Source organism: Leptonychotes weddellii, chromosome 15, assembly GCF_054177405.1.
Source record: "Leptonychotes weddellii isolate Sample4059 chromosome 15, ASM5417740v2, whole genome shotgun sequence".
NCBI lineage: Eukaryota > Metazoa > Chordata > Mammalia > Carnivora > Phocidae > Leptonychotes > Leptonychotes weddellii.
This window is the reverse complement of record NC_138383.1, coordinates 40580545-40595183: the sequence shown is the minus strand read 5'-3', so window position 1 is coordinate 40595183 and position 14639 is coordinate 40580545. Positions and strand designations below refer to the sequence as shown.

The 14639-nt window shown below is 53.6% G+C and overlaps 1 protein-coding gene across 4 annotated transcripts in view; it reads left to right on the top strand.

Annotated features, from left to right (window-relative positions):
* Positions 1–14639, top strand: part of ATP2A3 (ATPase sarcoplasmic/endoplasmic reticulum Ca2+ transporting 3) — a 34414-nt gene that overhangs the window by 16782 nt on the left and 2993 nt on the right. For 2 of the 4 annotated variants that reach the window (XM_081805555.1, XM_081805554.1), the window contains 13 exons: positions 14–102; positions 517–619; positions 1929–2060; positions 2442–2567; positions 3751–3969; positions 4086–4421; positions 6506–6726; positions 7630–7832; positions 8407–8492; positions 12365–12498; positions 12966–13083; positions 13576–13693; positions 13779–14622. In XM_081805555.1, the coding sequence (XP_081661681.1) occupies positions 14–102; positions 517–619; positions 1929–2060; positions 2442–2567; positions 3751–3969; positions 4086–4421; positions 6506–6726; positions 7630–7832; positions 8407–8492; positions 12365–12498; positions 12966–13083; positions 13576–13693; positions 13779–14161 (2268 nt within the window). In that variant the 3' untranslated portion in view covers positions 14162–14622. Of the gene's footprint in view, positions 1–13; positions 103–516; positions 620–1928; positions 2061–2441; positions 2568–3750; positions 3970–4085; positions 4422–6505; positions 6727–7629; positions 7833–8406; positions 8493–12364; positions 12499–12965; positions 13084–13575; positions 13694–13778; positions 14623–14639 lie in introns of those variants that run through there. The other 2 variants (XM_081805557.1, XM_081805556.1) reach the window with 2 other exon arrangements.

Sequence of the window (14639 nt, the reverse complement as noted above, 5' to 3'; positions counted from 1 at the left end):
CTGTTCTCCCCAGATGTTCGTGGTAGCCGAGGCCGAAGCAGGCTCCTGCCGTCTGCACGAGTTCACCGTCTCAGGCACCACTTATGCCCCGGAGGGCGAAGTGTGAGTGCTGGGCAAGGGGTGTGGTGGGCGGGGTTCCCCGGTGAGCTGGGCCACACCGGACAGCTCTGAGCTCTGTGGGCGGGATCAGGAGGCCATGCACCTCCCAGGGACGGGGGCTCTGAGCTCTGTGGGCGGGATCAGGAGGCCATGCACCTCCCAGGGACGGGGGCTCTGAGCTCTGTGGGCGGGATCAGGAGGCCATGCACCTCCCAGGGACGGAGGCTCTGAGCTCTGTGGGCGGGATCAGGAGGCCATGCACCTCCCAGGGACGGGGGCTCTGAGCTCTGTGGGCGGGATCAGGAGGCCATGCACCTCCCAGGGACGGGGGCCCTGAGCTCTGTGGGCGGGATCAGGAGGCCATGCACCTCCCAGGGACGGGGCCAAATGCCCTGGTACCAAGGCCCCGCCCCACAGGAGGCGGGCGGAGCAGCCTGTGCACTGTGGGCAGTTCGATGGGTTGGTGGAGCTGGCGACGATCTGTGCCCTCTGCAACGACTCGGCGCTGGACTACAACGAGGTGAGACCCAGCGCTCTTCCGTGACCTCTCTAGTATCCAGGTGACCCTTCTCCCAGAGTCTCAAAACTCCCAGGATTGGCAGTCCCTGCCTCTTTGGAGTGCCACACCCCGGGAACACTGCCATCTCTGCAGACCCCCACCGCCACTGCTTTCTCACACTGGCTTTGAGACTGTGCCCCAGGGGTCTCGGGCTGTGGAAGACGGTAATGTAAGGGACTGTAGTGCCACGGTGTCGAGGAAGAGATTTGGGCAGTAGGACTAGGGAGGGTGTTTACGGTAGAAGGCACAGCCCAGAAAAGGCCCACAGGTCATAACAAGCTGGTGGGATGCAGGCATTGAATGCCCTTAGCTGCTGCTGGAGCAGTGGAATGGAACATGCATGAAGATACTCCTGCCTGAGGGAAGGACTTGACCAGATCAAGTCGGGTCCCATAAAGAGCTGAAGGCGGTAGACAGCCACCAAGGGGTTTTGAGCAGAGGAGTGATATATATGGTCAGATTTGCATTTACAAAAGATCGCCTAGGCTTCTGTGTGGAGGATGGAATAGACAGGCCAAGAGTGGATTCAGGGAGCCCCTGTGTGTTCCCCCAGGTCAGAGAGTTGCTGGCTGGGGCTCCAGGGAAAGGGAAGAAAGCGTGGGTTGGAGGTTTAGGGTGGGACTTGGTGACTGGTTAGGTGAAAGAGACGGAGGGTACCTCCTGGTTGTTGTCCTGGCTGGGACTGTCCACTGGAGTGGCAAATAGAGGGATAAGGGGAGGTGGCCTGAGGGTCACTAAGGAACCAAGTCCAACAGGCAGCAATTAGATATGTGGGCTTGGAGCTCAGGGGAAAGGTCACTGCCAGGCTGGGCACTGGAAGTCAAGCACATGACAGGTGGGGGAAGCAGGGGGTATATGAGGCCTCAGGGAGAGAAGGTGGGAGGGAAGGAGCAGGGTCTGGACAGCAGAGTTTAGAAAGAGGAATCTGGGGAATCTGGGGAAGGAGGCTGAGAAGGAGCCTGCAGCGAGTGAGGTGGATAGCAGGGAGGATACATGTTCACTGATGCCTAGGGCGGGGGTGGGGGTGGGGGTGGGGATGGGGCGGAGGGGGTGTCAGAAGGGAAGGGAAGCCTCAGTGCCAGACACTCTCCAGACCCCATGTCAGCTGGACTGGGAAGGGCCCCACTGGTCTGCAGCAAAGGAGGTTAAAGGTAACTCTGGTAACGAGAGCTCCAGGGGCCAGGAGGTAAGGTAAGGATGTGGGAGGTAAGGATGGGGGTCCACTGGAGGCTGCCCTGCTCTTCACCCCCTGTACTCTGGGCCCCACCAGGCTAAGGGCGTGTATGAGAAGGTAGGAGAGGCCACGGAGACGGCTCTGACTTGCTTGGTGGAGAAAATGAATGTGTTTGACACCAACCTACAGGCCCTATCCCGGGTGGAGCGAGCCAGTGCCTGCAATGCGGTGAGCACAGTGAGGGCTCTGGCCACAGGCCTCGCAGCTGGGGCGTCTGGGCATCGAGAGAAGCAAGGGAGGAGGACAAGGTCTTGGGAGGCCTCTGGGAGGAGGAGGGGCCTCAGGCCCTGGTAAGACTTGGCTAGAGAGAAAAGAGAGGAGAAGACTGAGTGTGGGCGAGGAGCCAGAGTTGGGAAGTGCACAGCATGGTCAGGAAGTGGCAACCTTTTGGGAGGGAGGGAGATGGGGGCTTCAAATGTCAGGATCAGAGGTGGATAGACATCATCCCACAGGGAGCAAGAGGCTCTTCGTGCGATCAAGCTGCTGGAAAGAAAGCAGTGAGAGTTTCTGGCTCCGCCCCTCACATCCTGACCCTTCTGAGCCCCATAGGTCATCAAGCAGCTGATGCGCAAGGAGTTTACTCTGGAGTTCTCCCGAGACCGGAAGTCCATGTCAGTGTACTGCACGCCTACTGTCCCTGGCCTGGCAGCCCAGGGCAGCAAGATGTTTGTGAAGGTGGGGCCTGCCTAACTGGCCTGGGGCTTCTGCACATGTGGAGTCCCTGGGAGATCTGATCTTCAGTCCTCTGAAGAGCTAGTGACTGCCACTGTGGGAGACTGAGGGAGGTGTGAGGCCCATTGTCGAAGCAGTGAATCTAGAATGAGGGTGGTCAGCCTTCCATGGGGAACGGGGAGCAGGATCCAGCCTTAGTGGAGATAAAGCCAGGGCCAGGCACCAAGGCTTGCCGCTCACCATGGTCCCAACTCTGGGCTGAGAGGCACTGCCTTGTCACATGACCTTGGGGTCACCTATGCTCCTCCATGGGCCTCAGTCTCCCCATCTGAATGGCAAGGTCAAGCTGGAAGATCTCAAAAGCCTTTCACCTCTGATGGGGGTGTTGCAGTGGTTGGTGCCCATCTTTGGTGCTTCACGTTCTGGAAACTGAGTCCTAGGGAAGGGGAAGTCTCCCATCCAGACTTCTGCCCATCACACTGCCTGTCACTGCTTTTCAACCTGAAGTAGGAATGACAGTCCTAACTTCACACTGAAATGGAGGTTTTAACCCCTTTTGAAATGAAAAGGCTTCTGTATTGGGATCTCGGGCCACCTTGAAAACTTAGCAGTTGGAGTGCCCTTTGGGGAGAGGGAGAAGGTGTTGATGGAGGGTTCAGAAGCTATTCCCAAGGTGAGAATAGGGGCAAGACCCAAGGTGAGACCCCAAGGCTAGTGAGGAACCTGTCACCCCCAAGAACACCTTCCCAGAGCCACACCGTCAGCATGGTTCTATTTCTGGTCCCCAGGCAGGGCTCAGCTTGCCTCCCATTGCTGAGCCCCCTACAGAATTGGGATCCCAGCCGCACCAGATTGGCAGGGAGGCAGGACCTGTAGGAGGGCTGCCCGTCCTCTCCCCCCTCCCCAAATGCTGCAGCAGACCTTCCCAGCTTTGGGTTGGTAGGGGGGGAGGGTGCCACCCAATGGGCAGCCACAACCCCCCCCCATTCCTTTTGGGTTTTCTCACAGTGAGGCCCCCTTGGTTCTCACTCTGAACTTTCAAAGAATGGAATCTGGTCCATATCTTGCTTTGTGTCCCTTTGGATGGCATTTTCCCATTTCTGGGCCTCAACTTCCTCAGTTGGGCAAGAGGGGAAGGAAGGGGTCCTGACTGACAGAGTTGCCTCTCCCCTCACCCACGATGCAGGGGGCTCCTGAGAGTGTGATCGAGCGCTGCAGCTCAGTCCGAGTGGGGGGCCACACAGTACCCCTGACTGCCACCTGCAGGGAGCAGATCCTGGCCAAGATTCGGGATTGGGGCTCAGGCTCAGACACGTTGCGTTGCCTGGCGCTGGCCACTCGGGATGCACCCCCCAGGAAGGAGGACATGCAGCTGGACGACTGCAGCAAGTTTGTGCAGTACGAGGTGGGCGCCAGGGCAGAGTCCCAAGGCTGGGGGCTGTGCGTCTCCCTGCAAAGGCTGGGCAGGTAGGAGGTTGAGCATGGGCCCAGGCTCCACTTGCATCTGCCCCCTCCCTACAGACGGACCTGACTTTTGTGGGCTGCGTGGGCATGCTGGACCCTCCAAGGCCTGAGGTGGCTGCTTGCATCGCACGCTGCCACCAGGCCGGCATCCGTGTGGTCATGATCACAGGGGACAACAAAGGCACAGCTGTGGCCATCTGCCGCCGGCTTGGCATCTTCGGGGACACAGAGGACGTGGTGGGGAAGGCCTACACAGGCCGCGAGTTCGATGACCTCAGCCCCGAGGAGCAGCGCCACGCCTGCCGCACGGCTTGCTGTTTTGCCCGTGTGGAACCTGCGCACAAGTCCCGAATCGTAGAGAACCTACAGTCCTTTAATGAGATCACCGCCATGGTGAGGCCACAAGATGGGAGCCGAGCTGAGGTGGGGAGGAGTGAGGGGGACACTGGCCATAGAGCTTGGAAAGAGCAACCCATACCACCTCTGCTTCTGCTTCGTTCTTGTTTTTTCCAACGGTTTATTACAAAAAATCTCAAACGCAAGAAGAAATTAAAATAGTTTCATAGTAAACACCTGTAATATCTATGATCTAGATTCTATAAGTAATATTCTGTTTGCTTTGCAAATACCTATCCATCTATCCATCCTTCATCCATCTTTTCTTAAATAAATTTCAAAGTAAGTTGCAGACATCAGTACACTTCACCCTCACATAATTTAGAATGCATACTCTAGAGAGCAGCAGTTCTTTGTGGTTCTATTTTTTTCCTTTTTGAGGCAAGACTTACATGCAATGAAATGCACAAGTCTTTTTTTTTTTTTAAAGATTTTATTTGTTTATTTGACAGACAGAGAGAGAGAGAGAGAGAGCGAGAGCAGGAACACAAGCAGGGGGAGTGGGAGAGGGAGAAGCAGGCTCCCTGCGGAGCAGGGAGCCCGATGCGGGGCTTGATCCCAGGACCCTGGGATCATGACCCGAGCCGAAGGCAGACGCTTAACGACTGAGCCACCCAGGCGCCCGAAATGCACAAGTCTTAAGCATATCATTCATTTGATGTGTTTTGATAAGTGCAGACACACCTTTGCGTGTCATCCGAACCCTTATCAAGATAAGGAACATCACTATGGACGCATGAAGTTCCCTCACGTACCTTCCCCATCAGGCCCCTCTCTCACAACAGGCCATTTTTCCACCATCGATTGCCTGTCCTAGATTTTCATATGAATGGGATCACACAGTGTGTACTCTTGTGTCTGGCTTCTTTCTTTTGAAATTTATCCACGTTGTTTGGGTATCAGTAGATGATTGTTTTTTATATCATTAAGTAGCCTTCCACCATGTGAATATAACCACAGTTTATTTATCCATTATCACCTTTGGATAGACCTTTTGTTTGGGCCCAGTTTTTTTTTTTTTTTTTTTGTCTCATTCTTGATTACAGACCTATTCTCAACACTGATCTGATTCTTGACCCCAATCTCACCCCTGACCTGGCCTCTGTTGACCTCCACCCCCAGTCCTTTACCTTGACTTTAATGCTAACCTGTGACCCAGTCTTGACCTTGATACTGAGCTGGTCACCAATCTTGACTACAGTTGTAATCTGGTTCTTAACTTTATTTTTGACTTTCATGTTGACTTGGTTCCTGACCTTGAACTTGACCATCTTAATCTGATTTTTACTTTGAGCTCAACCTTGTTAGGGGCTGCAGTCTTTTTTTAAAAAATTTTTTTATTGTTATGTTAATCCCCATACATTACATCATTAGTTTTAGATGTAGTGTTCCATGATTTATTGTTTGTGCATAACACCCAGTGCTCCATGCAGAACGTGTAGGGGCTGCAGTCTTGACCTGCACCCTGACCTGATCCTTGACATTGACCTTGACCCCTAAAAACCAATACTTTATGTAGTCCTCAACTTTATATGGTCTCTAATCTTGACCTTGACTGCATCTCCAACCTTAACTGTGACATCACTCCTGATGTGGACCATAACCTTGATTTGGCCTCTGACTTTGACTTGACCTTTACCTGAGTCCAGTGTTGACCCAGACCTTCACCTTGGCTCCAACCTTTGGCTATAACACCTACCTGGTTCTTTTCCTGGGCCACAACCTTGACCTCATCCCTGACTTAACCTTAATTTTGCCCCTAATCTCAGTTTCATCTTCTACACCACAGCCAACCTGAATTTCATCTCCACCATCCTCAGTGACCCACCCTCTTCCCCAAGTCCACCTCATCAAGAAGATGAGGACCTTCAAATTGATCTTCTCTTCAAAATTGTCCGGGTCTGCAACCGTCTCATCCCCAGCCCAGTCTCTAAGTTCCTTTTCAACCTCACCATTTGCTCTATTCAGCTGTCTGCTTCCTTGGGGATGTCCCCTGAGCTTGGGGATAGACTTAGTTGAGGGGAGTCAAGGAAGGAGAGGTGAAGTTTCTTAGGCATGATCCTACCTAACTTTGCCCCCAGACCGGAGACGGGGTGAATGATGCCCCGGCTCTGAAGAAAGCAGAGATTGGCATTGCCATGGGCTCTGGCACAGCTGTGGCCAAGTCAGCAGCCGAGATGGTGCTGTCAGATGACAACTTTGCCTCGATCGTGGCCGCGGTGGAGGAGGGACGTGCCATCTACAACAACATGAAGCAGTTCATCCGCTACCTCATCTCCTCCAACGTGGGCGAGGTGGTCTGGTGAGGCCCTGTATTTCCTCTTCCCAGCCCTCTTGACCAGCTCTAGGTCACTAAGGGAGATGCCTGTTCCTGGGATGGGGCTATAAGGGTGGAGGGGCACATGTCCTGCCCTGGCTGGGGCCTTCTAGGGTCTCACCTCAAGGAGGGCAGGGGCAGGAGCACCTCATCATTCCTCCAGAGGCCTCGGTGAACCCCAGCCCCCAACGAGGGGCCTAAAAAGTACCCTATCATCCCTCAGCCATAACTCCCACGTTTAGATTTGGCAAGATGGGAGAACTAGCCCCACTTTGGGGCAGTAATTGTGCTCACATGTGTATGTGAATGTGTGCACACAGTTGTGTGTGAGCATGGTGTGTGTACTCAAATGAAAGGTATGTGTACACATGTGCATGTGTTCTCTTGTGCATCTTTGGGCATAAGTATGAGCACAGAGGGTTTGTGCCAGTATATAATTTGTACACACTCAGGCTCACATGTGAGAGAGGCCTGTGGGGAATGGTGAGCACAAGTTTGCCTGGACACATGTGAATCCCGCCGTCTCTGCATGTGGGGACAAGCGTTGTAGGTGCTTATGTTTGTGTGATTGTGTGGCCTGTGCTAAGTTTTGCTCCTGTCAAAAAAAAAAAAATGTGTATGTACTCAGGTGTGTGTTGTCCACGTGCGCACATGCCCTAGAGGAGTTGTGGCCTAAACAGGAGAGGCCTAAAGGCCAGATTTGTCCAGGTTCCAGAGCTGAGATTGAGGGCAGGAGTGACCCAGCGTGGGGAAGAGCCACGCACACACGTAAGAACTGGCAAAGTGAGATGGGGCTCCTATGCAGACAGTAGGTGAGCTTCCCAGCCTTGGGAGTAGGAGTAGGACCCTCCAGTTGCTGGGGACTAGAGCCTGTGACTCTGGTTCCAGCATCTTCCTCACGGCAATTCTGGGCCTCCCGGAAGCCCTGATCCCTGTGCAGCTGCTCTGGGTGAACTTGGTGACAGATGGGCTACCTGCCACAGCCCTGGGCTTTAACCCACCAGACCTGGACATCATGGAGAAGCTGCCGAGGAACCCTCATGAGGCCCTCATCAGCGGCTGGCTCTTTTTTCGATATCTGGCTATTGGAGGTGAGTGGGGCCCTCAGTGGAGTTTCAGGGGCTTCTTGAGAGCTTCTCTGACTTAGGCTTGCAAACTACAGACAGTATGCCTGGGCCTGGCTCATGCCAAAAGAAACTGGGCTCATCTCATGGAAAAGACTAGCGCATGCTTCAGGTATGGCTGGATCCAGGCCTCAGGATCACCAGCATATTTTGGCTCTGCCTCAGCTCCATTCTCAGGCATCCTCTGGAGGGGGGATGGCTGCTGCAGCTGTAGCCTCATGTTTACTCCATCACAACCCCAAATTCAACAGAACAGAGAGTGACCCCTCAGTAATATGACAAAAGTCTCAGACCTGTTCTTGGCCCAGATTGGGTCACCTGCTTATCTCCTACCAATCACCGTGGCCAGGGGTGTGGCGGGTGCTGATTGCGGGTCAGGGCCCACCACTGTTGCTAAGGACAGGTGCTTGCAAACCACATGGCTCAGAGAGGGAGAGGGTGGTTCTTTGACAGAAATTCAGGGGATTGTTAGGAAGGAGAAGTGGATGCCAGAAAACCACAGCTACCCACTATAGCCTGTCTCCTCCTCTCCTCCTTGCAGTGTACGTGGGCCTGGCCACGGTGGCTGCTGCCACTTGGTGGTTCCTTTATGATCCCGAGGGACCTCACGTCACCTTCTACCAACTGGTAAGCAAGGACAGCCAGGGAGCCTGTTGGGGTTATTTCTGAGGTGGAACTCACAGCCCAAGTAGTTGTTGGAGTTCCAGGGGAAAGGGGCCTGGAACCCCACGGTTGACCTACAGCTGTCCCTCCTTACCCCCATACACGTACACAGACATCCACCATCAAAGGAGGCAAGCTCAGAAGCCACTGGAAACCTAGAGATAGCAGCCCAGCTCCTGAGCCAGAGAAGTGGTTACTCCTTCTCCCAATCATTTAGTTAGGGGACTAACAAGGGGCATAACTGTGTAGAAGTATCTTACCTTTATCATGGAACCCCCCCAAAAATTGAGGGCTCAGAGATATGAACCCCTAAAAAGTAGAACTTCAGGCAGGGGGTCCAAGTAAGGAGATTGACAGTGGAGGGAAGGAATCTGCCAGGCTCCCCCTCCACCTCCATAACAACATGCTTCTCTAGAAAGGGATCCACTGACCTCTTGAAGTCACCTGCCTAGCAGGTGCCCACCACAGGGCTAGCTTAGCTCAGGATAGCTCTAGAAGCAAGCAAAGAGACCCCTCAGCTGCTATCTGTCAGTCTGTCCCTCTGTCTGGGCATTTCCTTTTTTTTATTATTATTTTTAAAGATTTATTTATTAGAGAGAGAGAGAATAAGCGTGGGGTAGAGAGGCAGAGGGAAAGGGAAAGAGAATCCAAACAGACTCCACACTGAGCACAGAGGCCGATGTGGGGCTCGATCTCACAACGCTGAGATCACAACCTGAACCAAAACTGAGTTGGATGCTTAACTGACTGCGCCACCCAGGCGCCCCTGTCTGGGTATCTCTTTTGCTTCAAAGAACCTTCGCAGCGAATCTAGCAAAGCCAGTTGTGGATTTTTCATTTAAAGCTGAGAGCTGCAGGGATTTAGGATCTTCTTCCTCTGAGTGTACCTGCCTTCGTTACCTTCTTGTGGATAGAAGAGCTCAAAGGAGGGACCTGACCCTTTGCCCTGTCACTGGCTGTCCTCCCTGGGAGACTCTGTGATTTCGGGCCTTATCACAGTATTCACATCTAGGTACAGTCAGCTCAGGGACACTTTCCTGGTACCCACCAGCCCTCTAGCACGTGGGCTCTCCTTTCTGACAGCAGTGCAGAGCACAGGCCCAGGCTCTCATCCCAAAGGATGGTGCCCCCCAGCCCTTGGCAGAAAGTTCAGGCCAGCCTCAGGCACCTCTGCTCAGTTAGCTCCTATGGGAGCAGCAAGGTGCAGTGCAAGGGCGTGCTAACCATCCTGCCTCTGCCTTCTTCAGCACTGTCTCTGTTACCCTCTTTTATCTATAGATCTCAAATCTCCCAGGATACCCCACCCCCACCCCGATCTTTCTTCTGAGCCCAGTCCCATATATCCAGCCGGATATCTCCTCTGGGATGTCCCACAGGCCCACTGCACTTACCAAAATAAAAATCTATCACCTTTCCCCAAATCATCCCTTTCTTTCATCCCATCTCAGTTCTACAGCCGACCTGGTCACCCATGCCAGACCCGTGGGGGTCATGGTAGACACATACCCCATGCCCACTACTAGTTAGTCCCCAGTCCCATTGGTGCCACCTTCCCAACTGTCTTCAGGTCATTCCATTTCTCATTTATCCATCTGGTCAAAAAATGACTATTAAGCATCGACTGTGTGCCAGTCACCAAGCAGGCAAAGGCTCTGCGAAGACCTGGGAAGAACACGGAAGTGGGCAGTCACATTTTAAGGTGAGAAGCTTCAGCAGAAAAAATACAGGTGGCTGTGGGACTTGGAGGTGGTCTAGGGTTAGACCTAAGGTAGAGCTTTCAGCTTTGGTTGTTGGAATTTCAGCAGAGCTGCCTAGAACCGCCCTTGGTTCCTGAAGGAAGCTGTCAAAAGGCAGCAGAGTGGTTAAGAGCACAGAGCATGGAGCCTGGACCCAGGCTACCTGGGTCCACACCCTAGTTCTGGCCACACACTGGCTGTGTAACTTTGGACAGGCTACTTAGCCTCTCTATTAGTGTCCTCATCTATAAAATGGGTAATAATTGTCCCTGCCTCAGCCCTCATAAGGCGGTCAGGAGGATTAACTTGGAGTCAATTCTTGTAAAGTGCTTAGACCAATATCTAGCACATAGTAAGAGTTGTGTAAGTATTAATTAAATTAGTGAAACACAGAGGAGGCCTTGCAGGATAAGGTAAAGAGGAAATAGCCAGGGAGGCAAAGGGAAGGAGTAGGCAGAGCAGTGGCATCACCCAGAGAAAACAAGCCCCCACCCCAACAAGGCTCACAATGAACCTATGAGACAGAAGTTCCAGCCCTGAGTACCTTCTAATAAACGATTCATGAGGCCACACTATGACTCACGACCTGGGGCATAATGCACACGTGTGGCAGATGCACACTGGTAAAACCCAGAAGGTCTGAATTGGGCAGGGCATTTATCTATTGAAACATCGGGATGTGACCCTGTTTGTCTATTTTCCCCTCTGCACATGCATAAGGCTCTAGGCTTGCACATGCTTGAGTAGGAGGTGTGTACACTACATTTGTATGCACATGGATGCATAGGTCATTAAGATCTGGAAAAGCGGGGCCTGACCATAGTGGTACAACAGGAAGAGGCACTTGGTCCTCTTGTTCTCCGGGTGGAATAAAATTTTAGGATGTTGCCAAATAAAAACATGCACTTGTCCCAAATACTGGTGCTTGATTTTTGGAGAAAATCCCACTGTTGATTTAAATGAGATAAGAATCTTCACCTCTTTGTTGAAATAAGAAATCTAGCCAAGCCATAGTCTTTTAGAATTTTTCATCCTGCCTGAGAGAGAAGAGGAAAGTGCTAGCGGCCCCTTCTGGCTGACAGTCACCTTGCCCGTATTTATGCAGTGTGGGAAAACAGATCTATTTACGGGACAGGAGCTCAGAGAGCCTGTCATTTTATAGATTTCTCTTTGAGGGTTATTTTTACATCATGTGGATCCAGCTTTTAAACAACTTGAGCTTAAAAGATCTCTGTGTTCAGATGATATTCCAGAGAACAAATTTATGTTATTGGAGAAGGAAGCTGTCTAACTGTGATGAACGTTCACACTCATCCCAGTGTTGTGGAAGAGAACAGGGTAGAAGTTCTCATGCATGTCCTCAGCTCAGCATCTTATCTCAGCAGAATCTGTAAGCAAAGTCTGTGAACAGGAAGCAAACTCTCCCCTGGGACTACAGGGCCAACAGCCACATCCCCTATAGAGAGCCCTGAGATCTTTTCCTTAATTATGAGGAAGCCGTGTAGTAAGCCCACACCTAGCAATTCATTAATCCATGTTGTAAGCAAAATGCCAGCTGGTAGAGCTCAGTTTCAGTGGCAGAAATGGAGGAAGGTATGAGTGGAATCTTATTTAATAGCAGTGATTAGGGTACATGCAGCCTTTGCCCACCAAAGGTGAATTCTGTTCAAACAATTTGGCTGATCGGTTTTCATCAGCATTTACTTATTCTGTGGTCTCAGTAAATCACCGCCCCCACTCTGGCAGCTCTGATATTCAGGGCACCCATGCACACTCAGGGTAAAGCCCGCATCCTCCCTCTGATCCCAGGGTGCTCTTCTGTCCTCCCCATCCCAATGCTAGCTGCTCTCGCTCTGTCCCTCCATAGCTCTGCCCCAGGATGGCCTGCCTTTTCCTCCAGCACAGCGTCGCCCCTCTGACCCCATCGTGGGTGGGTGCCCCTCCTTGGGCCCACTGCATGGCAGCACTTTGCCCAGCGGTTGTGTTATGTCCTCAAATGTGGGCTGAGGATGGAGTGAGGCTTCCCTCTTCCCACACACCGGCCCCTCCCCTGACCACTGTTCTCTCCCACCCTACCCCACCCAACCTTGGTACCCTCAGAGGAACTTCCTGAAGTGCTCCAAGGACAACCCACTCTTTGCTGACATCGACTGTGAGGTCTTCGAGTCACGCTTTCCCACAACCATGGCCTTGTCTGTGCTGGTGACCATTGAAATGTGCAATGCCCTCAACAGGTGGGCTGGGCAGAGGGTCCTGGAGCTGGGGTTGAGAGATGGGGGATGAGGCCTAAGTGTGGCGGCTGAGAGTCAGTCAGGACCCAGATTTGGGGTCAGAGATACCCAGGATTGTGGTCTGAGGATCAGGGGGTTTGGGATTAGGGCCTAAGTGTCAGAGGGGTCCCAAAGTGGGTTTTGAGAGGAAGTGGGGCCAGAATTGAGATCTAGGGAACAAAGAGGGCCACGACTGGGGCCTGAATAAATAGAGGGGCCAAGAGTGGGTCTGAGGGACAGAGAAGGGGCATCCAAGCCCTAGGACAGGCCACTAGGGCTGAGCAAGTAACTGTGACACGCCCCTCCTGGCTCCACTGGCCTCCCAGAGCGCTCCAGCCTGTCGGCCCAATTAGGGAAATGCTGAGGCCCAGGCCACACGGGTGGAGGTGCCCACAGCAGGGCCTGTGCTGAGTACTCTGTGCCCTTGGCAGCGTGTCGGAGAACCAGTCGCTGCTGCGGATGCCGCCCTGGCTGAACCCTTGGCTGCTGGCCGCTGTGGCCATGTCCATGGCGCTGCACTTCCTCATCCTATTGGTACCACCCCTGCCCGTGAGTTTCTGCCCTGCCCCAGTTCTCTTCTGTGACGGGGTCCAAACCCTCCTGCAACGGTCTGGCCCTGGGTTGGGCACTGGGCCTCTCTGGGCCCTTTTGCTGTGGAAACTGCCTGGCAGCCTGGGAGTGGGGAGATCTGAAAGTGCTTGGTACAAACAGCTTGTGCTTTGGGAACCCTCAGACTTAGGGGACTGAAGAGGTGCAGATAAGGCCTCTTGCTGTGGGGAATCTCCCAAGGCCAGGGCAAGGAGGAGACTATGTTCCTCCCCAGTACAGAATCCCTCCCATTTCTCAAACAGGACCAAGATGATTTGGTCATTGTGGGAGGGCAGGGAAGGGCAGGGGAGGGCAGACTCTTCTGGCAGAAGAACCAGGGTAGACAAAGATCTGGAGGTGGGACCTTGCTCACGAAGAGTCCGTGGTAGCCCAGGTGTATGAAGCAGCTAGATGGTGGGGGCACAGCTTTAACCACAGCTCCCCGCTCCCCAGCTTATTTTCCAGGTGACCCCACTGAGCGGGCGCCAGTGGGTGGTGGTGCTCCAGATATCTCTGCCTGTCATCCTGCTTGATGAAGCCCTCAAGTACCTGTCCCGGAACCACATGGATGGTGAGTGGGGAGCTCCAGACCCTCCCCACCCTGCTTGCCTCTAGCCTGCTTCCCTGCCCACCTCCCTGCCTGCCTCTCTTCCCAGGCTGCAGCCTCCCTGTCTGTACAGAAAAAGCAGTATTCTTGGATCTCCAAGTGGAGGACGAGAAGGGGCTCTGTTCTGGTGGCTGTGGCCTGTGGTACCTGCAGGGCCTTATGCTGCAGGGCCAAGAGCACTGCTCAGAGCCATGTTCCCTCTCTCTCCTCACTCGCCACCAACCCTGCATGGCCAGGCCCACTGTACCCTCCTTTGGGCCTTGGCCTCGGACTTCTCTGAACCCAGCCTGTCTTTATGCAGGCGTGCGCAGGACAGTCTCCCGGGCGTGGAGTGGGCAGCTACTGATCACCTCCGGGACCCTAGACCACACTGGGTTGGCCTCTTTGGTGTCACCTAGTAGGAGGGTGGAAGAGGGGATTTTCAGTTTCTGAGCTCACAGCTCTGGGTCTGCCTTAATCCAGGAAAGGAGGGACAATGGCAGAGGCAGGGTTGAGGGCAGCGTGTAGAGGAGTGGGCTGGGGTATAGCATCCATCTGCCGGCCTCTGCTGCCGGAGGAGCCTCAGAGTGTGGGGGATTCTAAACCTCCCGAGGGCAAGGGAGGCTGCCTCTTCTCCCTGTCAGAGCTGCTTAGAGAGGGAAGAAGTGGGGGCAAAAAACTCCCTGTTCCCGGGAGTGTGAGCCAAGGCAGTAGCCCCATGGCTGGGCTGCTGTGGAGGGTCTGGATTAGGCCCAGCAATGGCCAAAGCCTGCACGGGAGCAGCTGGGTCCTTGAGGGCCATCTCCGGCAGGAATGTGTCCCAGCCTCAGGGGAGGGAGCCTGGAGTTGGGGGGCTATAAATAGATCATGTGCTTGTCATTCCGTAGGGGCCAAGGCAATCAATCGGCTCCTATCTCCCACGCTGGCCAGT